Genomic DNA, 24,341 nt, shown 5'->3' with positions numbered 1-24,341 from the left:
CCCCAACATAAGTAGTGGAGCACCTTATCCAATACCGATGTTACTTACAGCCAGACAATCAAAGGGTATTCTGAATCTTCGTATCCTGATGGGACAGTCAGACGAACAGGAAGATCTGGAAGGCAGGAAAGGATGGAAATGATGGGAATCTTTTGCATATAGTAAGGGAGATTTACTGGTGCCTAGAAAATATATCTACTCTCACGAGACTGTGTAAACAGGCACACTGTCATACTGGTGCTGCCACGGCTGGACTGACCATCTGGCAATTCGGGAAAATGCCAGAAGGGCCTGTCTGGCCGTGGGCTGCCTTGTCTGCTACGTTGTTAACAGAATGGGTGTTCTCAAGACCCTCATACTGTTAAGTGTTGTGACGGAGCATGAAGTCGCTGACTCCGTCACTTACCCCAGCAGGCCACAGGTATCATTAGAAATCTTGGTCTTGTAGTAAATCTTGCTTTCTTCTATCCAGGGTAATAGTAGTAATATATCCCATCTGGTGCTCGGGGACAGCATGGGCCTGAGTGATTTCCAATGCCAGGACTGAATTTCAGCTTCAGTCCGTACCTGGTGCTGGCCTTGTGTTCTATATAACTATATGCATGATATCTAATCTAAATACTTTCTAACAGTTATTTAATGATGATATATTTTAAAGGGAATGTGTCATCAGAAATGATTTATTGTTTAATTCAGGTTTTCGTGTTGCATGTATTTATTAAAAAACATTTGGGATCTTGAAATTTTAAAAGTGACCACTATGGCTTTTTTAGACTTGTATTTGCTGTCTTCTCAGCAATGCTCCATACCATCAAACGCAGGATTACAATGAGCGGTAACACCTCTATACACAGCGATAGCACAGGATCCACCAATCACAACAAGTGATGTCAGAGCTGACCCTGCTTCCCATCCCTTCACAGTGACCTTCGCACACGCTCATTAGATGCTTCAATTCAATAGATAGGGTCGGGATCTGATTATAGTGGCTAATTTATGTGTTTTTTTTTTTAATACAGCAGGATCGTATAGTCTAAAAAAAAGCCTTGGTGGTCAGTGTGAAAATTGCAAGATTTCTATTTTGTATATTTAATACAAATTGTCATCTGGAAAACAAAAAACATTGAACATTTAAAAAAAACAAAAAAAAAAAAAACATACATTTTATGTAAAAACTTGATTTAGACAATAGGATCGGTTTCAGTTGACACATTGCCTTTAATGGTACTGATGTGTCCTGAGTGAGCCTGCTGATTATAATTTTCAACAAGTTTTTATTGGCGTTGTCGTGTTTTCCACAATGTTAACAAAGCATTATACTCACCATAATCATCAATATGTATAGATCTGTATATCGTCTCTGGCACATCCTTATCTAAAAGGGAGGTCTTCAGAGGTTGATTGTCTTCTAGCATTTGATAATCTATGAAATGAAACATAACTAGAGATCTTGCACAGAACACGCTGCTCATGTGGATAGTACATAAGTGATATCATAACCATGATAAGCCTGTGTTACATATGGAAAATGTGGGAAGTACACAATTAATTTGTATTAAAAACACTCGTCGGCTTCCTTCACAAGTGTTTTTTTTTGTTTTTGCAGTTTTTTTGGCTTAGAATAAAATGAAATAAATATCATGAAATATGCAGTATTTTTTACAAATCATTTCTAGAGGAGTTATCTGGCATTTTATTTTCACACAAAGTGTTTTTCAGGATTTTTTTCTATATAGATTCCTATAGTAAAAATGCCATATTTAGACCATCCTGCGTTTACTAATACTGCAATAAAGTTACGGTATGCAGTGCATCTTACTGTATGTTTTTCCTGTTGACTTCTAGGCAACTTCTTGCTGCAGTGTTTGCACTTCCGAAAAAAAGTGATATTAAAGAAATCTTGGAAAAGAATCACAAAAGCCTGGTGTGTTTCTAAAAAAAATACAATGCTTGAAATGGTCATCAGAGAGGTAAGGCTAGCAAATGGTAAAGTTATATAAATGTAGGGGCTCATGCAGATGTCCATGCAGCACGGTCTGACTCCAAGTCTCCCTACCCGAGCGTGACAGCTTCATAAGCCCTAAGGTGCATTTATACTGACCAATAACTGGGAGGCGAGCGTTCATCCTGATTACCAGCTTGTCTATACAGACTGCCAATCACCCAACGCACAAGCAAAATGCATATTCACAATGTAAAATAATTTTTAAGCTTGTGTAAATAGGACATGTGTAGCTGAGAACAATAATGTTCTGTGGAAAAACAGGAATCCTGTGGAACCCTCAGCCTCCTGGGGACGCCCAGGTTGGCAGCATTTCTGAATACATATAGGGTTTATATTTCCTGCATTGCTTTAGGGACTTCTCTCTCACATGTATTTATTACAATCTGTCTCAATGTGGTGTTGCATCTCTTCATATTGTTGTTTCATGGGATCTGAGTGATGTATCTGGTCTCTTTTAACTGATTTAATTGTGATTTCTTTTTTGGCTATGTGGTGGGGGCCCGGATTGGGGGGGTGGTCCACTGCTTACCGCGACCAGACGATGCAAAGACGAGACGGAGGCAGATTCCAATTGTAACAGGTACAAGTTTATTGGCCGTCCTCCTGACGACCGTAGCCATACACCGCAGCGCGTTTACAGCTCTCCGTTTCCAGGCCCGGGTACCTTCGCCTTTCCTTCAGTCGTGATGACCTCCCTCGCGGATCTTTCGCTGGAGCTGTCCTAGACCAATCTACCGCCAGCGCTTCACCTGCCCGAGGTCGTCGTCGAATCAGTACCCCCGGGGCCTCGTCTGTCCTGCGGTCCGTTGTGTCAGGATCACCCCCTGACTGTCTCTTCCTGTCAGTCCCCTGGTCGAGCTCTTCCACCATTCTCAGTCTTCTGTCCTGAGTCTTCTCCTCCTGAGCTCCTCCCGGGACTAGCCTAGCCTGGAACCCCAACCTGTCCTATTTATCCCCTCTCTCACTGGGAATTTCCCTTCTGGGTTCCTATCTCCCTGCCCCCCAATGACTAAGCAGTTTCTATAGCCGTAAGCTGATGTCAAGTCCTGAACTGCACCCCCCTGCCATCTTGTGGTCAAATCTCGGTACTGCACTCCCTTTTCTGTCTTTCCCTGCTGTTACCTTTCTGTCATTGCCAATCTCTGTCTATAGTGCACACATCGTCCCCTTCTACTTCCAGTCAAGTCTGTCCGTCAAGTCATCTTCCTCACAGCTACAAATAAAAATTTTTTTCATATACTATTGCATATATATAATTCTATTCATGGGTGTGCATAGATCTTTTTCTCTTCCTCTTTTTTCAATGATGTTCTGTGCACATGGAAATGCAGCTGTAAAGGAGTGGAAATGCTGTTAGCACCCCTTCTGAAAACATTTGTATTGATTTTAAAGAAGCCCTCCTCGCATTAAAGTTATTATCCTCTTAATATATTGCTATCATTGTTCTATAGCACCGTGTTCTTACAATTGCGCATTTTGCCTTTCTACCCAGATAATGCTTCTCTTTTCCATTAGGTCTATGACTTCATTAAAAACTGACTAGCTGAGTCCTTCTCTAATCTTTATGTAGGAACAGCCACTTTGCACAAGTTATGATATGAGTTATGAGTGGCTACAAAAGTCTATGGCAGGGAAGAGTGGATCAGCTACAGTAGGTCAAAAGTTGAAGAAGGGAATGAGTTATGCAGGTAGAAGAGATTTCCTGTTTCTATAAAGAGCAGAGAAAAAGAGAAGAATTACCTGGGTAGAAGGGCAAAATGAGCGAAAACTTTGATAGGCGTGCTTGTTTAATGCCTATGCACCTGTTTTTATATGTGGATTTACATAATCTGTGTTTCAGCAGTTAGTTAGCCTGTGGACAGGGTTAACTGTTAGAGGCTGGCCCATGGTGGGAGAAGTAAAGTGGGCATGTAGAAATTTAGCTCCTGTTAGTCAGTTGTGGAGAGACAGAGTTGGAGAGCAGCTTCTGAAGGAGTAAGAAATAGTGCTGACAAGGAAAAGGCCACAAGTTGGAGAGTGTGTTTAGCACAGACGAATTGAAGATAGCAAGTTTTAGCACAAATTCTACCACAACTGAGTGCTATTTGGCCGGAGTTCAAACATTGACAGAGTAATAAGAAGGTATCTTTCCACCTGCAGTGAGTCCAGCTTTAGCATACTATAACTGAGTTAGGCCATAGGCAGTTATAAGTGGGGTACAAAGGGCACCGAGTTAGCCGGTCCTGGAAGATTAGAGGTTTCAATTCTAAACAAGAGGGAACACAAAGGTACACCTGTAGTGGAGAATATAAAGAAAATTGAAAGTTGAAGACTAGAGCTACAAAGCTTGGGAAGTACTCTGTCACGTGTGCATAACATCAATTGTGCCATCAAAATGTAATGTGTATTACCTATAAGAAGAAGGCCTCTGTACGATAAAGAAGAATTCTATCAAAAGTGCTGTGCCTGCTATCAATTGTTACAGTTCTATTTAAAGAATTCCAGTAAAGAGGTTTTTATCTTTTTACAACGGATTCCATTTTATCACGTATTTTCAAGGTGCCAGACCATTAAACCACTTGTGACCTGAAAAGGGGTAGTCAACAACACCTTACATAGCAATCTTGTGTCAAAACTTTGGAACTTTTCAAAGGTTTTTACTCCATAATTCTGGTATAAAAGCTTTTGTTGAATAGTGCCCATAGACTTGAATGCGCGAGTTTGATCAATGATTGGGCTCAAAAATGGACATGTCTTCATTTTCCATTTTTGCAGAGAACCGATCCTCAAAAAAAACCAACAACGTACATTTTAACAGCACCATTGACTATCAATAGGTATGTGTTTGTTCGTGAAATGCACATGAAACATGGACGTCTGGATGAGGCCTATGTCATGTTTCGTTTTTGGTTCCTTTTGAGGGAAGGTCATTTATAAAAAAAAAAATAATTTTTAGGAAACATTAGTAGAATTGTTTCTATTAAAAATGAGCTGACTTTCACAGTACTAAATAGTTACATTTATCTTAATTTTTTTTTACATTTTTTTCCAGCAGAAAAATTTCACGGAGAAGCATGGTACGAAACACCTACAGTGGGGAAAAAAAGTGTTTAGTCAGTCAGCAATAGTGCAAGTTTCACCACTTAAAAAGATGAGAGGCGTCTGTAATTTACATCATAGGTAGACCTCAACTATGGGAGACAAACTGAGAAAAAAAAAATCCAGAAAATCACATTGTCTGTTTTTTTTCATTTTATTTGCATATTATGGTGGAAAATAAGTATTTGGTCAGAAACAAGCAATCAAGATTTCTGGCTCTCACAGACCTGTAACTTCTTCTTTAAGAGTCTCCTCTTTCCTCCACTCATTACCTGTAGTAATAGCACCTGTTTAAACTTGTTATCAGTATAAAAAGACACCTGTGCACACCCTCAAACAGTCTGACTCCAAACTCCACTATGGTGAAGACCAAAGAGCTGTCAAAGGACACCAGAAACAAAATTGTAGCCCTGCACCAGGCTGGGAAGACTGAATCTGCAATAGCCAACCAGCTTGGAGTGAAGAAATCAACTGTGGGAGCAATAATTAGAAAATGGAAGACATACAAGACCACTGATAATCTCCCTCGATCTGGTGCTCCACGCAAAATCCCACCCCGTGGGGTCAGAATGATCACAAGAACGGTGAGCAAAAATCCCAGAACCACGCGGGGGGACCTAGTGAATGAACTGCAGAGAGCTGGGACCAATGTAACAAGGCCTACCATAAGTAACACACTACGCCACCATGGACTCAGATCCTGCAGTGCCAGACGTGTCCCACTGCTTAAGCCTGTACATGTCCGGGCTCGTCTGAAGTTTGCTAGAGAGCATTTGGATGATCCAGAGGAGTTTTGGGAGAATGTCCTATCGTCTGATGAAACCAAACTGGAACTGTTTGGTAGAAACACAACTTGTCGTGTTTGGAGGAAAAAGAATACTGAGTTGCATCCATCAAACACCATACCTACTGTAAAGCATGGTGGTGGAAACATCATGCTTTGGGGCTCTTTCTCTGCAAAGGGGCCAGGACGACTGATCCGGGTACATGAAAGAATGAATGGGGCCATGTATCGTGAGATTTTGAGTGCAAACCTCCTTCCATCAGCAAGGGCATTGAAGATGAAACGTGGCTGGGTCTTTCAACATGACAATGATCCAAAGCACACCGCCAGGGCAATGAAGGAGTGGCTTCGTAAGAAGCATTTCAAGGTCCTGGAGTGGCCTAGCCAGTCTCCAGATCTCAACCCTATAGAAAACCTTTGGAGGGAGTTGAAAGTCCGTGTTGCCAAGCGAAAAGCCAAAAACATCACTGCTCTAGAGGAGATCTGCATGGAGGAATGGGCCAACATACCAACAACAGTGTGTGGCAACCTTGTGAAGACTTGCAGAAAACGTTTGACCTCTGTCATTGCCAACAAAGGATATATCACAAAGTATTGAGATGAAATTTTGTTTCTGACCAAATACTTATTTTCCACCATAATATGCAAATAAAATGAAAAAAAAAAACAGACAATGTGATTTTCTGGATTTTTTTTTTCTCAGTTTGTCTCCCATAGTTGAGGTCTACCTATGATGTAAATTACAGACGCCTCTCATCTTTTTAAGTGGTGGAACTTGCACTATTGCTGACTGACTAAATACTTTTTTTCCCCACTGTACATCTTCTAGAAAGTGTTTTGTGTGGACAGGCATATCAGAAAAGATCATTCATCAACATTACTTAATGGACTATCGTAATAACAAAAAACACAATGGAAAAAAAAAAATCAAAGCTTTAAAAATCTTGCATTCGTTACAGGACACAGTACAGATCTGGACACTACATAGATATGCAGTATTACCCTGCTTGGTAAGCGTTGGGACAATTGACTTGTCCTGCCAATGTTTCGGCTTGTTTTGCTCCCAGTCACGGACCAAGCCTTCCTCCACTATTGACTAAACCAGGATACAATTTAGCAGAACATCCAAGAAATTATATTTTTCTTTTATGCCATTTTTATTGAATTGAATTACACAGCTTTCTTCATTTGAACCACAAAGGTACAAACACACATATTGCCATTCAATTCCCAGTTACTAATTTTCCAAAAATGGTGGCCCCAACAAATGAACAGACTCTATACCTACTTTTCTATGTACAGTACAGACTGGATCCTATCCACATGTAAAATAACAGTGGAATCATGGAATCATAGAATGTTAGAGTTGGTAGGGACCCCCAGGGTCATCATGCCCAAACCCTGCTCAATGCAGGATTCACTAAACCATCTCAGACAGATGTCTGTCCAGCCTCTGCTTGAAGACTTCCATTGAAGGAGAACTCACCACCTCACATGGCAGCCTGTTCCTGTGGCACCCCTGAGGCTCAGTCACCACAGAGGTACTGCACCTTCTCCTAAGGTGTGGTGCCCCACTGCCTAGGTGAGTTGGGAACTCCTTTCCACACTCCAACACCTACATCCCACACACAGGATAGTTCAGTAGGTCCACCTAGCAGCTTCAAGCTGGGGGTAGCAGAGCACCCTTCGTGGAACCCTGCTTCGTAACACGAGATGTGTCGGGAGGTGGGTGGAGTTAGTATAAAAGAGAGGGAAAGCTTAGAATAGTAGGTCAGTCTGACAGGAGGTCAGTCTGGGGTGAGTCCCAGAGAAGTTCAGTTCTGAAGTTAGTTTTGAGTTCAGTTTGAGTTTAGAAAGAGTGCTGCAGCTGCCTCAGTGACCTGAGCCAACTGGCACGGGAAAGGAACAGAAGGAGAAAGACGTAGAACTGCAACCTAAGCTTCCATAAGAGAGAGAAGGAACAGCGCGGAACGAAGGAGTAGGAGAACAGAGAGGAGTTGTGGGTTGGAAGAGGAACCCTGCCTATAGGTTCTCAGCGCAAGGCCGGGGCCTGGTCCCCGAAGTTGTATGGACACTTATGGTTCTGCAGCAGACACCGGTGGAGTAGTTGGCTGTAAATGCACTACTCCCATCCAAGACTTGGGACACAACAGCAACCGATTTGCAAGCCAGGACTCTGAGAGGAGTCCCCGATAGAGGCTACAGATGTCTGTCATACAAGTATAGTTCTAGGAACATCTGACAGGATCAGAGTAACCATGGTACTGGAGCTCTTCACACTAAAGGCGCAATAGAGGAGTCGTTCAGGAAAGGCACATGTTGGCGGAGTGTTGGAGAGGAGAACCCTGACTTGCCCGGGTAGGTTGATTGAGTCTCTACCCCGGAGGACACGGCACGGAGGCAGGCACCAGTGGGTACCACGAACTGTGAGTAAAGCTTTGAAACTGCAAGCCCTGGTGTCCTCCATTCATTCGCCGCTAACACCTTCAGCACCGCTACATCTGGGTACCAACATCCATACCATTCTGCGCCTCTCCTCATCCATTGCACCCACACTGCCCTGGGACTACAGCTCCACCTGTGGGGAGCTACACCATCTTTGCTGCACCACACCATCAGTCCCAGTGGATCTGCATGCAGCGTTGACTTACCATCTCCCTTGCCAAACACCACGGGTGGCGTCACAAACTATTCAATTAAACTTTAACACCATTAACATCACCGCCATTGATATTGGGCACCCAGGGCCACGGACCGGGTCACTGCTGCTGTGACACATCTCCCTGACACCGGCCCGGTACCGGGTACCCCGCTGCCCTGGGTGTGAGGGGTGATCCATTACATTCATTGATCACCCTCCCTGTCAAAAAGTTTTTTTCTAATATCTAATCTGTATCTTCTCCCTTTCAGTTTTGTTCCATTGCTTCTAGTCTTTCTTTATGCAAACGAAAATAAAGATGATCCCTCTACAGTGTGACAGCTCTTGAGATATTTGTAGACAGTTATTAAGTCTCCTCTCAGTCTTCTCTTTTTGGAAATACTGAAGTGAAGGGAATGTGTGGAAGCCAGTTTCTTTGTGTTAAAGGATGCTCAATATAGTGAACTTCATGACGATGGATGTTTATCTGTTGATGTAGACTGGTTTGTCATGGTTATATTATGGCACATACCTTTCGGGTTCTGGGTTTGATGCACAGAAACATGAGGGACTCCTGGGCCTTTGGGGAAAAAACAATGAAGCATTATTTTTTAGCTGTATAAGACTTTGTTCACACCTGCATTTTTGAGTTCCTTTTCTCTATTCCATTCTAGGAGTAGAGAAACTGAACTTGTGGAAAACTGAAACATAACATAACAAATGCAGACTAAACATCTGTGTCCCATTGACCATAAATATGATCTGTCTAGTTCCTGTTTTGTGTTCATATTCTATCTAATATATAAAAATCAATGTGGGTGTGCGTATGTGTATGTGTGTATGTCCGGGATTGGCATCCGCACCGTCGCAGCTACAGCCACAAAATTTTGCACAGTCACACGTCTGGACCCCGAGAGCGTCATAGGCTATGTTGTGAGGTGAAATTTTAACCCCGCACGTTCCAATTCACCAAACAATTTTGCCCCTATCTACGTAATGGGGAAAAAGTGAAAGGAAAAGTGTTGGAGGCAAATTGACAGCTGTCAGATGTGAACAAGGGGGACTTAAAGAATGAGAGCGATGGCGCCAAACAGTATATACCGTACAGTTGCTAAGGTGGGGCCCTGACATGGGATACTCACCACACACGGGGATATGAACACACACACAAAATGAGCCACACACTACCACGTGCTTCAGCACATATACCACCCTCAGCACACATTTCACCACACATACACCAACCTCGCCACATAAAAGTCAAAACACAAAAGTCGAGACTCAAAACTCGCCACGCTGTCCCAGAGCTGTTTAAAAGATGAAAGCTGAGCTGTGATTGGTTGCTATCAGCAACAATTTTCTTTGTAGACCGTTGTGGTAACTGAGGCCTATTATTCTTATCATTTCTATGGTGTTATCGTCTATTAGATACACGGCTCAGCAGACAGTATCACACAGAATAGGATTAGATACACGGCTCAGCAGATAGTATCACACAGAATAGGATTAGATACACGGCTCAACAGTCAGTATCACACAGGATAGGATTAGATACACGGCTCATCAGTCAGTATCACACAGGATTAGATACACGGCTGAGCAGTCAGTAACACACAGGTTAGGATTAGGTACACGGCTCAGCAGTCAGTATCACACACGATAGGATTAGATACACAGCTCAGCAGAAAGTATCACACAGGAGAGAATACTTGGGTAATCGTTTAGTTAATTTGTGTTGCAAATCTGTAGTGTTGAATATATGATGTGAAATGTTTTTATGTGCAATATAATCATTGTAATTTGAAATGCAGCGCTGATCTCTAGAGGCCACGTTCATACATTCAGTATTTGGTTAGTATTTTCCATTCGTATGTGTAAGCCAAAGTCAGGAGAGGAACAATCAGAGGAAAAGTATAATAGAAACATAGCACAACTTCTACATTTTTCCACCCACTCAACTAGAGTTCCACATGTCCCTCTACACTTTATTTGTCTAAGTTACCCAACTCCTGTCAAAAATTCTCACCCAGTGTTTTTTTTCATGATAGTTGGATTCAACAAAACCTAATCAGATTATGCAAAAATTGATCTTGGCCACCAGAGGAATATTCACCAGTATGAAATGATGGCTGGTCACAACATCTATCAATTAAAACAAATGTCTTTGATCAGATTTCCTTATCCTTCCCTAATATCTTAGAACTCAACGGATGTTTGAAACAAGCAAATAATACATCCTAACACTTCACAAGAGGCAATAATAAATAATAATTAATAATAGTAAATTAGTTCCTAAACTTTCAAACCAGGGTATTTTAGGCCACGTACACACATTGAGAAATTGTAGGCCAAAACCACGAAAGGGTAAAAAATGCAGAAGTGATGACGTGTCTCTATTCTACTTTTCCAATGATTGTTCCACTCCTGGTCATCTACAGAATACTGAACTGGCCACTAGACCAGGGTCACTCATCTCTACTAATTAGAATAAGTCACCTTTACAGAAGAGGGTGAAGAAGCTGCCTCCAGGACTAAATTCCACATCCACAAAATGACAGTCTGGAATAAGGTCACAAGTCACACATGTGCGGTTAAGAGAACCTAAAGTTTCCACACTGCAAGGAAAGAGAGTGTTAATTTTCTGTATGTGCACCATATTTTGGTTTACTATGTACTTTAATGCACCAGCTGTCATGATAGATGAGTAAAAAATTATAACCGAGTTATCCAGTTGCAAAAAAGTATCATTGCTCCGAGTAATAGTCTTGCAAATATGACGACTTAATGACAAACAGAGATACAGCACATTTTATCAAACAACAATCTCGTCTCGAACGTTTGCTGTTCAACATTAATTCTTTTACTTTTATTCAGTATTAACCCCTTAACAGCTTATGATGTGCTATGTCCATCATCAGTCATCTACCTGCCTTTGATGCGAGCTTGCAAGCTGAGCACGCATCTTTCCCAGAAGATAATGGCTGAAGTAACTCAGGAAGAGTTCTGAAATCAATACTTTGTGGAATAACCATGAATTTTAAAAACAGCTTTCATGCGTCTTGGCATGCTTGCCACCAGTCTTTCACACTGCTTCTGGTGCAAAAATTTAAGCAGTTCTTCTTTGTTTGATGGCTTGTGACTATCCATCATCCTCTTGATTACATTCCAGAGGTTTTTTAATGGGGTTCAGGTCTTGAGAATGGGCTGCCCATGACAGGGTTTTAATGTGGTGGTCTCTTAATTTTTGCCAGAGCTCTATATATCTATTCTATTATTTCTAAACACTGTTTTTCAGTGATTCCTTTGTATCCCTGTTCATACTGCACCCACACACACAAATCATACACCAATTGAAAGGTAAACTTGCCCCCTTTGGCAAGAAAATAGCCAAACAAACCACACATCCACGATTTGATCACAAAATACAGTTTAAATATTACATTTCATAAACCTGCAGTAGGGAAAAATGACCTGCAGGTGGCACCACAGTACCCCAAAGCACACTACCAACACATTTGTAAATATGCACTGACTTTTCGCTAATTACTTCGCCCCACACACACATGATACACCATTTGAAAGGTAAACTTGCTCCCTTCAACAAGAAAACAGACAATCAAACCACACATTCATGATTTTATCACTAAAACTTAACTTAAACATTCATTTTCATAAACCTGCAGAAAGACACTGCAAGTGGCACCTCAAACGGAAAACATTTTTTGGCCTCTACTTATCAGAACAATTTATTGTGTTACCAATCTACATATATAAATACCTGGATTAAAAACACACATGTGACATGCACAAATGTGAACAAGTCTGTTGGACAATGTTCACACCACTCTGACTGAAACACAAACAAAGAGCACAGAATGACAAATGTGCAAAAATACCTTGCAGTAAGACATATGACGGTAGTCAGCAAGTGCTGATAAAAGGTAATAACAAATACAGGGTATTTAGTTGATACTTTTTTTGCAAAAAAATGTATGCCAAGCTGCTCCACCTCGTCAAGGTAACCCGTATCGAAGCAGTCCCTATCTAATGTATTTAAAACCTGAACAAATGAACAGTGTCTAAGTGAGCAGGATTAAGACAGGCGCTTTCTAGTATGGGCACATGGTGCAAGACAGCTCCTTATGTGCATGTCACACACCTTTTATCAGCACTTGCTGACTACCGTCATATGTCTTACTGCAAGGTATTTTTGCACATTTGTCATTCTGTGCTCTTTATTTGTGTTTCAGTCAGGGTGGTGTGAACATTGTCCAACAGACTTGTTCACATTTGTGCATGTCACATGTGTGTTTTTAATTCAGTTTTTTTCGTGCTAATGCATGATTTGAGAGACCCCACCCCTGTCTTGTGTGACATGCACATAAGGAGCTGTCTTGCACCACGTGCCCATACTAGAAAGCGCCTGTCTTAATCCTGCTCATTTAGACAATGTTCATTTGTTCAGGTTTTAAATACATTAGATAGGGACTGCTTCAATACGGGTTACCTTGACGAGGTGGAGCAGCTTGGCATACATTTTTTTGCAAAAAAAGTATCGACTAAATACCCTGTATTTGTTATTACCTTTTATCAGCACTTGCTGACTACCGTCATATGTCTTACTGCAAGGTATTTTTGCACATTTGTCATTCTGTGCTCTTTGTTTATATATAAATGCCTGTCTGTGTTCATCAGCTCATGAAATACATTTACATTTGACCAGCTCACTTTTTCTGAAATTGCTTGCGCCCCTGACGATCAATGTGCAAAAATTTTGCACGGGCCAAGCTAGTATATATATGTTAGGTAGATAGAAATATGTCAGTGAGATATATAATCAGTGGTTTGCGTGTGTAGCTTACTGTCTATGTATTTTAGTAATAAATAAATTTCTGAAAAAAATGGCGTGGGATCCCCCTTCTTTTTCTTTTCCAGCTGAGGGAAAGCCAACAGCTGGAGCATGATGTTAATAGCATGTGAAGGAGGTAATATACAATGAGCTTCCCAGGCTATTAATATCAGCTCAAAGCTGTATACGAAGTCTTTACTGGTTATTAAAATGGGGGACTCCCTAAAAAATGTCGTGGGGTCTCCCCTATAATTAATAATCAACAAAAGCTGGGCAGACAGTCGTGGGCTAATATTAACCCCTTTCTGACATGAGACGTACTATACCGTCCATGTTTCCTGGGCCCGTATGACCATGGACAGCATAGTGCGTATCAGTGATCGGCCGCGCACACGGGTGGTGTGCGGACGATCGTGGCCGGGTGTCAGCTGATTCTCACAGCTGACACCAGGCACTAAGTGCCAGGAGCGGTCAACGTCTGCTCCCAGCACTTTAACCCGAACACAATCGCAGCATTCCGGGAGCAGGCAGAGGGCTGACGACCCCGCTGCCATGGTAACCCAATGTCGTCATGACTACATCCGGGTTACCAGAGCATGATACCACTGAAAACATGATCTTGTCCCGCAAAAAACGAGCTGCCATACTGCATCATCAGCGAAAAAATAAAAAGTTATAGCTGTCAGAATAAAGTGATGCAAAAACAATTATTTTTTCTATAAAATAGTTTTTATTATATAAAAACGACAAAACATAAAAAAAAAGATATATGGCAAATGAGGTATCGCTGTAGTCATGTTAATCCGAAGAATACAACTGCTTTATCAATTTTACCACTCGCGGAACTGTGTAAATGCCCCCCGAAAAAATAGAAATTTATGAATTGCTGTTTTTTGCTAATTCTCCCAAAAATCAGAATAGAAAGTGATCAAAAAATGTCATGTGCCTGAAAATGGTACCAATAAAAATGTCAGCTCGTCCTGCGAAAAACAAAACCTCACATGACTCGGTGGGCCAAAATATGGAAAAATTATAGCTCTCAAAATGTGGTGATGCAAAAACTATTTTTACAATAAAAAGCGTCTTTTAGCGTATGACAGCTGCCAAACATAAAAACCCACTATAACGCCTCTTCCACACGTCCTGATATTTCCAATACCGGAGAGGTCAGTGTTTGTGTGTGTAATACTTGCAGCACACGTGTGGCATGTGTGTGCCGCATCAGTACCACACAATTGAGCGCCAAGAAAGAAGCATTACAGTAAGGCCCTGTGCACATGGTGCGGATTCTGCTGCGGATCCGCAGCGGTTATGCCGACTCTCATCATTCTGCCTGCTTTGCCGCTGATCGGCGCAAGCAGAGGAGAATGATAAGAGTTACATTTAACCCCTTAACAACCGCCAATACGCCTTTTAATAGCGGCAGGTAAGGGTACTTAAGTCGCTGTTTAATTTTAATCCTTACAACTTCCTAACAAAAAAAAAATTTGGGTTCCTAAATTGTGCTGATGTAAAGTAAACATGTGGGAAATGTTACTTATTAAGTATTTTATGTGAGATATCACTGTGATTTAAGGGCATGAAAATTCAAAGTTGGAAAATTGCAAAATTTTCTAAATTTTCACCAAATTTCCGATTTTTTTTTCACAAATAAACGCAAGTCATAGCAAATAAATTTTTACCACTATCATGAAGTACAATATGTCACGAGAAAACAGTATCAGACTCACCAGGATCCATGCATTCCAGAGTTATTAACTCATAAAGGGACAGTGGTCAGAATTGTAAAAAAAGGCCTGCTCATTAACATGCAAACCACCCTTGGGGGTAAAGGGGTTAATGGGCTAGGATGGGAGCCATGGATATTGGGCCCCTCCCTTACTGAATACAACAGCTCTCAGCTACCCCAGAAAAGGCGAATCAATAAGATGCGCCAATTCTGGTGCTTAGCCTCGCTCTTCCCACTTGCTCTCGGTGCCTTGGAAACTCCATGTTTATTATTGCCTTCTCAGGCTATAAATATCAGCTCCCAGCTATCTGCTTTCCCTCTGCTGATTAACAAAATTTCTGGGGATCCTAAACCATTTTTTTCTGTAATTTATTGATTAAATAAATATATGAACATTATACTACACACCCACTGTAACAATTATACTGTATATGTCCCTCACATGTTTGGAGCCATCTATTCTATGTATATACAATATATCTATTCTATCTATTGCATTCTGCTGAGTCACGCTGTGATTTTACTGTACTTGGCGGATGAAATGTCGGGTGTTCTAAGAGCTCGGACAGCACTCGCATGGTTCGTGCGCTGTACGATTTTTTTTCTCGCACTCATTGACTTGCATTGGCGAGTCTCGTCCGATATACCGTATGAGGACAATCGCAGCATGCTGCGATTTTTTTCTCAGTCTGATCTGGGAAAAAAAATTGCAGATGAGCAGGGAATCACAGAATAACCTTAGGCAGAGTGCAATGCGATTTTTTTTTTGGATTGCACTCGTCCGTATTTCTCGCAAATGAGTATGAGCCCTAAGGCTCATTTTTTTCATACCTGTAAAGATGTCTTGTTCTGGGGTTGTCTTCAGTGCTCAGGAAATAACTAATATACAATAAAGATGAAAGTTCACAACAAAGTCAATGAAGCAAATTACATTACGTCTTTATGTGTAATCTAATAAAAAAACCATGGACATCTATTACCGATCTTGTCTTTTGCTAACAAAGCGGAGTCTGCTAGTACCCCATCAATTATGTAAGTATATGGATAGACCACGTGGAATGGCTTGTCTGAACCAGATTATATCATTAGGGTTAATCACACAATATGGCTGTACGCACAGGCCTGATATAGACAGCACGATTTTTTACGTCCTAATCACTTCAGTCTTAAGGCCCCGTCACACTAAGCGACTTACCAGTGATCCCGCACCGATATCAAGGTGTCAGGATCGCTAGAAAGTCGCTATGTGATCGCTGGTGAGCTGTCACACAGACAGCTTCACCAGCGATCAGCACAGCGATGCTGAGCGCCCGGCATCGCTGGCCATCCCTGTAAAAAATAGAATCAAAATAAAAAATATAGTTATTCTCACCTTCCGACGTCCCGTTCAGCCATCCTGCCTCTCTCCATGCTCCGGTCCCATTGATCCTTTGCACGAATGACACCGAGATGTCACGGTCTCGAGGGATAACAAAGTCTCGAGGGATAACAAAGTCTCGCGGTCATTCGTGCAAAGGATCACTGGGACCGGAGCGTGGAGAGAGGCAGGATGGCTGAACGGGACGTCGGAAGGTGAGAATAACAATATTTTTTATTTTTTTTATTATTTTTTACACCTGATCGCTGGTCTCCCGCCTGTCACACACAGCGATGCGTGCTGGCCAGCGGGAGACCAGCGACCAAAGAAATGTCCAGAGGGTTCTTCCAGCGATCAGCGATACCGGCAGGGGGGCCGCTCGCTGATCGCTGTCACACACAGCGATCTCGCTGTGAGATCGCTGTTACGTCACAAAAGTTGTGACTCAGCAGCGATCTCGTTACCGAGATCGCTTAGTGTGACGGGGCCTTTAATGATCACTGACTATAGGAAAATGAAAGAATACAAATGTACAGGTCAAATGGGGGGCAAAAGTGTACAATGGCCTCCATAAGATGTTAGGTGATTGACATTGCCACAAGTGTGGAAAAAGCTTTTACAAATAAGAATTATAACATCGGAAATCAATACTCACACTGTTTTGTTGTCTGACTTGTAGGCCACAATCCGAGTCACATCCCATTCCCCAGATGTCAGCATTTGTATAGAGTTTTCTTTGCCACCTAGCTGCATTGAAGATAACGGTGCATTAACAACAGTATACGTTATACGGCCTGCTTAGCAGGGCGAGCAGAAAGAAACAAATGAATGTGTAAAAGTTATGGGGAAGCGGTATAGCTATCAAACATTTGATAAATGAGAGATCTCTTTATTACATTGGTCAAGAAAAATTGAGTGATGGCAAAAAAAAAAGTGTCTGGGCACCTAAGGACCGACTTTCTCCGTTTCTTGATCACCCCAGTGATCCAAGAATGGGGCTGTGAATTCTGGGAAACCAGTTTTGTCTTGAAGGGAGCAGCGAACTCTCAAATTTCTGGAGTCGCATTAACATTGAATAGAAATATAGGGCTCAATTCAGTAACACAATTAGCTTGAAAAGTTTAGGTTATAGTTTATGTTAAAGGGGTTCTCGTAGAATGTAATGTTTATCGCTTTCTCGGAGAACCTTTATAAGTCCAAGGGGGTGGTACAAGAGATTTTTCATAAGGGGCATGATGGTCATCATCTTCATCTGCATAAGATTGACCAACCATAAGCAGGCAGCAACATACTGGTGGAAAAAAGAATACGCAACCACAATAGTTGGTTCGTGGGTGGATAGGGGGAAATTTCCTTTTTCTCTCAAGGGTTTGGGGGATGGAAAGCTGAACACTTCCATGGGACGATGTGGAGATGCTTGGTGACACTGATGGGGGTGGTGGTGCTGTCACATCCTCTCTTTGCGCAGAGCCAAGTGGTCCTGTTGATCATGAGTGGAAGGAAGAGGCCGAGACCACAGAAGAGGGAGCAAGAGGAGGCTCAGCTCTGTCCTGCTTTTTAAGGTGTGTACTTTATTGCACCTCATGCTTTGAATTCAGATACCTTGTCATGTAGGTGGTGCTCAGTTTCAGAACATTTATGCCTTGCTTCAGGATCTTACGGCACAGCGTGCAAACTACCTGTTTGTCGTCAGCACATTGCCTGAAGAAATGCCTCACCAGGGAGCTCCTTTGAGCTGAGTTTTGTGTTCTAATTTCCTCGGCACGGTGGGCAGTAGCAGCTGACGTATTGGCTAGGGGCTGCTCGCTGTGCTTTTGCACCCTGCTGCATCTTTGCTGTTCTGCTGGGGCAGAGTGACTAACTCCTCTCCCTCCGAACTGCACACGTCACTAGAATGGTCTTTGCTCCATGTGGGGATTAGGACCTCATCATCTTCCACTCAGTCATCACCCCTGCCCTACTTGCTGGTCTGCATACTGCAGAAAGATGCAGCAGTTGGCACCTGTGTATCGTTATCATCATTGGAGATTTGCTGCAGTGGTCTGCTGACTGTGTGCACTCTCCCTCCCAGGTACTCATCCTCCAACTGAACAAGTGGTTGGGTATCAATGCACTCAATATCTTTCACTAGTGGGGCAGTGCCAGGGGGATGGCCCACGGAACAACAGCCAGTGGACTCATCAAATAGCATAAGTGACTGCTGCATGACTTGGGGCTCAGACTGCTTGGCTGATATGCAAGGAATCCAAATGACCATGGTCCACAGGTACCAACTCTGTACTTTGTGCAGTGACTGAGTGGAAGATAATGCAAAGGAACTGGAGCCACTGTCAGCCATCCAATGTAACACTGCCTGAACGTGTTCTGGCCTCACCAATTGTGTAGCGGTATTCGGCCCTATGAAGTGCCGCAGAACGCTTGTTGTATTTGGGAACATATCAGTCACAAAATGATCACGTCCTCACCCTGCAGCAGCTACACCACCACAACGAGCAGCAGGTACACCAGCACCACCATGGCCACGTTCCCTATTTGATGCTCTCCTTATTTTTGGAAGTGATTTTTAGGCACAATACTCTCACAGGCATGGAGGCAGAGTGTAATTATTTTTTAGGCACCCTACCTGTACAGGCACAGTAGTATAGTAAAATTACTTTTTAAGCCTGGCCACAACTTGAATAGAAACAATGGTAGAGTAAAATTATTTTTTAAGCCCACAAATCGAAGAAGAGACGGCTGCAAAGTAGAATTATTTAGGCTCACTACTTGCGCAGACACGGCTGCAGAGTACACAGAGGCTTTTTAGAACAGGACTCCCACAGACAGGGGTGCAGAGTACACACATAGGTTTAAAAGCAAAATACTCCCACAGGTGGGAGTGCAAAGTACACAGAAAGGCTTAAGGGCACAGTACTTCCACAGGCAGCATTGCAGAGTACACACAGAGGCTTAAAGGCACAGTACTCCCACGAGCAGGGGTGCAAAGTACACATAGAGGCTTAAAGGCACAGTATTCCCACAGACAGGATTGCAGAGTACACACTGAGGCTCTTTGGCACATTACTCCCACAGGTTGCAGGTGCAGAGTACACACATGCTTAAAGGCACAGAACTCCCATAGATATGGGTGCAGGGTACACACAGAGACTTTTTGGCACAGTACTTCCTCTGAGATGCGTGCAGGGTACACACAGAGGCTTTTTGGCAGAGTGCACACACACAGTCTAATACTTTTCCTCACTACAGCTGTGTCCTGTCCCTACACTAATCAGAGCTGAATGGCGATGGCACCCATGATCCAGCATTTATACAGGCTGGGTCATGTGGTGCGCCGGCAATCTCAGCCCACATGGTCCGGAACTGCCATACAGCCTAAAATTTTGTTGATTTGCTGTTCAGCAGCCTTTCAACAAGCTTTATTTGTCACCGAACCCAAACAGTAAACCGGACATCCGGTGAAAATTCAGTTTTCAGGCTTCGGTACCAGACACTATGTGTCCAGTACTAACCCCGTACTTTACAGATCAGATTCGCTCATCTCTAATAATGACCATTTTATTCATATATAATCAATACCTGGGTGGAGAACATAGCGATATGGACATACTCCCCTTGTCCTCCTTGCTTCACTGGTACCAAGATAAAGGTAAAATCTACTGAAAACACGGGAGAAGCCTGCAAAAAGAGCACAGTGTTAGGCCTGATTCAGATGTCCATGAGTCATGTATGTGTTCGATTTGTGTTTTTACGGATGTAAATCTATGGAACTGATCAAATGTCCGTGTTTTTTTTTGCTAACCGAGTGGTGAGACATGTCTATTTTTTAATCCAAGTCGCGGTTCAGCCATACAAGGATATGAGCTCGTGAAAATCACACATTGCCATATGTGTGACGTGCATGTGCTGTCTGTGATTAACATTGTAATGGGTAGAAGAAGCTTTCTAATTTATTTTAGTTTTTCAGCAGTAAAATATACTGATGAAATACTAATGACAGAAAATGAAACACCGGCCAAACTCCCATGAGAATCGGATCCAAAACATTGATGAAAAAAGGGCTGCTTTTATGTATGAGCTAGAGAATGTGTTTGAGTAACATAAAGAGACAGATCCTTGGCTGAATCCTATAACATAACATATTGCATTAAATAAATTCTACAGATCTTTAAGCCTAGAAGAAAGTAGGACGACAATGTTCATCCTCATATATTCAATGCACCAGATGCAGAATTAAACTAATTAAAATTGTGCCAGAGGGATCACATTACTCGCACTGCACCAGCTTGTCTATGTAGGTTTGATTATGGTAACATACTTTTTTTTATCATAAAAGTTAGGTTTTCATATTTCCTTGTGCTGGAGCTTTATTCTCACGTATCTGTGTACTTTGTGTAACTGCCTATTATGCTAGTTCAAATATCCAGGAAAAGGAAATGTCAGTATATCTTTTTATACAACAATAATTTTTGAACAATGCGATGCTTCATCTTTAACTAAAGCTTTTCTCAACTAATATAACATGGCAACTCATTCAACACGCATTACTTAGCTAATTGACTTACTGAGTACAGAACAAAGGCTGTAGCCTGTCCTGAGATAATATGATAAAACATTATTTAGAAGGTTCTTAAAATGTATTACATTCATTTATATTATAGTTGCTCTTCAGTGAAGGTGGCAATTTTACTATTAGTTTTACAAATGATATTTGCTAATTTAAAGATATAGGCAATTATTTTAAACTCAATTCATGTATTTTTGGGCTAAAAATATTTTTTGTGATTTCATTTAATTAAAAATGTTGCACTGATAAACATCTACAGGTTGTTTCCCTGCACGTTACTGACTGTAGAATGAGTTAACTGAGAATATAGTGGAGAGCTGATTCGGATAGAGAATTTGTAACTGTTTCATCTGTAATTCTGGAAGCTCCTCTATGGTGAAGTATGACCACAAATCACATCAAATTTGTGTAGAACATAAATCAGCTGGGGATCTCAGATAAAGAAAAATAAAAGATACAAACTTCTTGTCAGAACTAGTTCACTGATGGATTCTCAGAGTGATCCAAAATACAACTTAATTTTCATCCTAAATGCCTATCTATTTAATACCATAAACAAAATTAGAAAACAAACTAGATTAACGGCCATCGGCTCAGACGAGCCATGACGACTTGATGGTTGATTGCTCTGTAAGAATATCGATCTTGTGAAAGCCTAGATGTCATGCCCGTCATGCCGGCCATGCTACTTGCGCTGCATGATCCACATTGTCAAGCCTCATTGTCCCCAGGTTCGGGTCCCTGCGGGCGCCCCGCGGGCGCCCCGCGGGTCTCGCAGTGTGCACACACACCTCCTGACTGTTGTGCTGCAAGATGCCTGGAGAAGTGCGCACGTGCACCGAACTATCATGCCTGCCACATCTGGTATGCCGCATGACTCCTGGAGCAGAGTGCACACGCGCCTTGTGACTGTTGTGCTGCAAGATGCCTGGAGCCGTGTGCACGCGCGCCTCATCTCATGGCTGCCTGCCATTGCCAGTGCGCATGTGCGTTTTACCTCATGGCTATACGCCGTTGCTGTGTGACCATCTGTCTCTGCTCTGATTCTGCAATCCTCTGTATTCCAGGAGCCCCTGATCATGTGACCTTTCCTATCAAACCCTGTCTTATGAGGAAAGGTTGCAGGATTTGGGAATGTTTAGTTTGCAAAAGAGAAGACTGGGAGGAGACTTAATTGCTGTCTACAAATATCTAAAGGGCTGTCACATTGTAGAAGGATCAACTTTATTCTCATTTGCACAAGGAAAGACTAGAAGCAATGGGATGAAACTGAATGGGAGGAGACACAGATTAGATATTAGAAAAAACTTTTTGACAGTTAGAGTGATCAATGAGTGGAACAGGCTGCCACGAGAAGTGGTGAGTTCTCCTTCAATGGAAGTCTTCAAACAGAGGCTGGACAGACATCTGACTGGGATGATTTAGCGAATCCTGCTTTGAGCAGGGGGTTGGACCAGATGGCCCAGGAGGTCCCTTCCAACTCTACGATTCTATGATTCTATGATTCTATGATTCTATGTTCCAGCACTGTCTTATTCTGCAATCGTCTGTATTACTGGAGCCCCTGATCATGTGACCTTCTCTATGGTCCAGCCCAGTCTGATCTAGCGACGCTCTCTATGACCGTGGAAGATTTGAACCGGAAGTCCTTCCCTGGTGCTGACCCGGATTTGCAGGTGCTATGGTGCTATATCAGACCGCCCCTTCCTATGGTCGGGGCCTGAGTATCGTGTTGCTTCCCTGCATGGCTGCTTGGTCTGCTCGGTCGCTCCCTGTATTCTGTGCCCCTGCACTCTGCCCTGTCGTGCGTCTCTGCACACGCTCTGTGCTTGTACTCTGTCTCTTGTCTCGTGCCATGTCTTGTGTTGTCTCTCGTGCTGTGTTTGTCCTTGCTATGCTTTGCCTTGTAGTACTTCCTCTGTTCTCTGCCTTAGCCTGTTTTGCTATGTCTTGCCTAAGCTCTTCCTTGCCTTGTTGTTCATCCTATGCTCCGTGTCTAGTCTCAAGGCTCCGCCTTCACCCGGCTCTGGGCTTCGGCCTACGCTCTGCTGCTAGACTCTGTCCTACGGTGCTCTTTAGCACACTCCCTGACTAGTCTCAAGGCTCTGCCTTGATCCGGCTCTGGGCTTCGGCCTACGCTCCGCTGCTAGTTCTATGTCTCTGTACCCGGCTCTGGGCTCTAGCATATGTTCCGCTTTCCTTCTCTTGTACCCGGCTCTGTGCTACTGCCTACGTTCCGCTCTCTGTCCTGAACCCTGACCCTGGCGTGCCCTCTGCACGCGCAGGACCTTGCCTTGAACTCTGCCCCTGGCATGCCCTCTGCATGCGCAGGACCTTGCCTTGAACTCTGTGCCTAATCTCCGTTTTTCGTGCATTCTTACACCTCTCGTACTAGGCTTTGCCGTGCTGTCTCGCACGCGTCTCTGTCCTGTACCTTCGCCTAGCCCTGCCTTGTGGCTGCGTGCCCTCTTGCACGCGCCTGGTCGCCCCGAGCCCGCCTGTCTGTGCCTCAACCGTGCCGCCTCTAGTCGTGCCCGCCTGCCTGTGCCTCCAGCCGGTACCACCTGCCGGTGCCCCAGTCGTGGTTTCCGTACTCCCTTGCACTCACGCTGTTTCTCGCACTGTGCGTTTTCGTGCAACTCTTGCACAAGTCTTTTGCTATCTTTGCTCTGTCCTGAACCTTGTCTTTCTGTCGTGTTCTGAGTTCTATGACCTGCCTTGAATCTTTGTCTTGCTTGTCCCTTGCTCTGTGCTCTGCTCTTTGTCTTGAACCCTGACCCTGGCGTGCCCCTCTGCACGCGCAGGACATCTGTCTTGAACTTCAAAGCCCAACATGTTCTCTAGCACGTGTGGGACCTGCTGCTAACCTTGTACCCTGGCGTGCCTCCTAGCACGGCCAGGACCATTCTATGTACCGTGCCCCTGGCGTGCTCCTAGTATGCGCAGGACCTTGAATCTTGAATCCTGGCGGCTTTCTTAGTGCGCCCAGGACCTTGGCGTGTCTCCTATACATGCACCATGCCTAGTGTGTTGAACCCTGCCTTGCACCCTGCTTCGGACCCTGGCGGGTCCCTAGCACGCATCCTGCCTTGAACTTTGCCTTGAACCCTGGTTTGCCTGCTGGATGCCCGGATCCTGCTGATCACCATCAGAGGTCCGGAAACTGATGACCCTGTTGATCATTGCCTGCTGTCCGGAGTCCGACATCATCGTGCCTTTGCCTGTACCCAGGCATGCCATCCAGCATGTACCATGCCATGGACCTTGGCGTGCCCTTGCACACACCTTGCTGTGTTTTCCCTGTGTTATTACGTCTTGCACCTGATGTTACCCTGAA

General features: G+C 43.3%; 1 protein-coding gene across 2 annotated transcripts in view; it reads right to left on the bottom strand.

Annotated features, from left to right (window-relative positions):
- Positions 1–24,341, bottom strand: part of LOC141076136 (inactive dipeptidyl peptidase 10-like) — a 491,503-nt gene that overhangs the window by 56,060 nt on the left and 411,102 nt on the right. For both annotated transcript variants that reach the window (XR_012227421.1, XM_073563456.1), the window contains exons 13-19: positions 20,017–20,115; positions 17,096–17,187; positions 15,915–15,962; positions 11,002–11,120; positions 9,038–9,085; positions 1,325–1,423; positions 49–115 (exon numbers count right to left, since the gene is read on the bottom strand). Coding sequence is in view for 1 of the 2 variants with exons in the window: in XM_073563456.1 (XP_073419557.1) it covers positions 49–115; positions 1,325–1,423; positions 9,038–9,085; positions 11,002–11,120; positions 15,915–15,962; positions 17,096–17,187; positions 20,017–20,115 (572 nt within the window). In the remaining variant the exon portion in view is untranslated. The remainder of the gene's footprint in view (positions 1–48; positions 116–1,324; positions 1,424–9,037; positions 9,086–11,001; positions 11,121–15,914; positions 15,963–17,095; positions 17,188–20,016; positions 20,116–24,341) is intronic.

Source organism: Dendrobates tinctorius, unplaced genomic scaffold (genome assembly GCF_039654945.1).
Source record: "Dendrobates tinctorius isolate UK_male_01 unplaced genomic scaffold, ASM3965494v1 ptg000388l, whole genome shotgun sequence".
NCBI lineage: Eukaryota > Metazoa > Chordata > Amphibia > Anura > Dendrobatidae > Dendrobates > Dendrobates tinctorius.
This window is presented reverse-complemented; position numbering and strand designations above follow the sequence as displayed.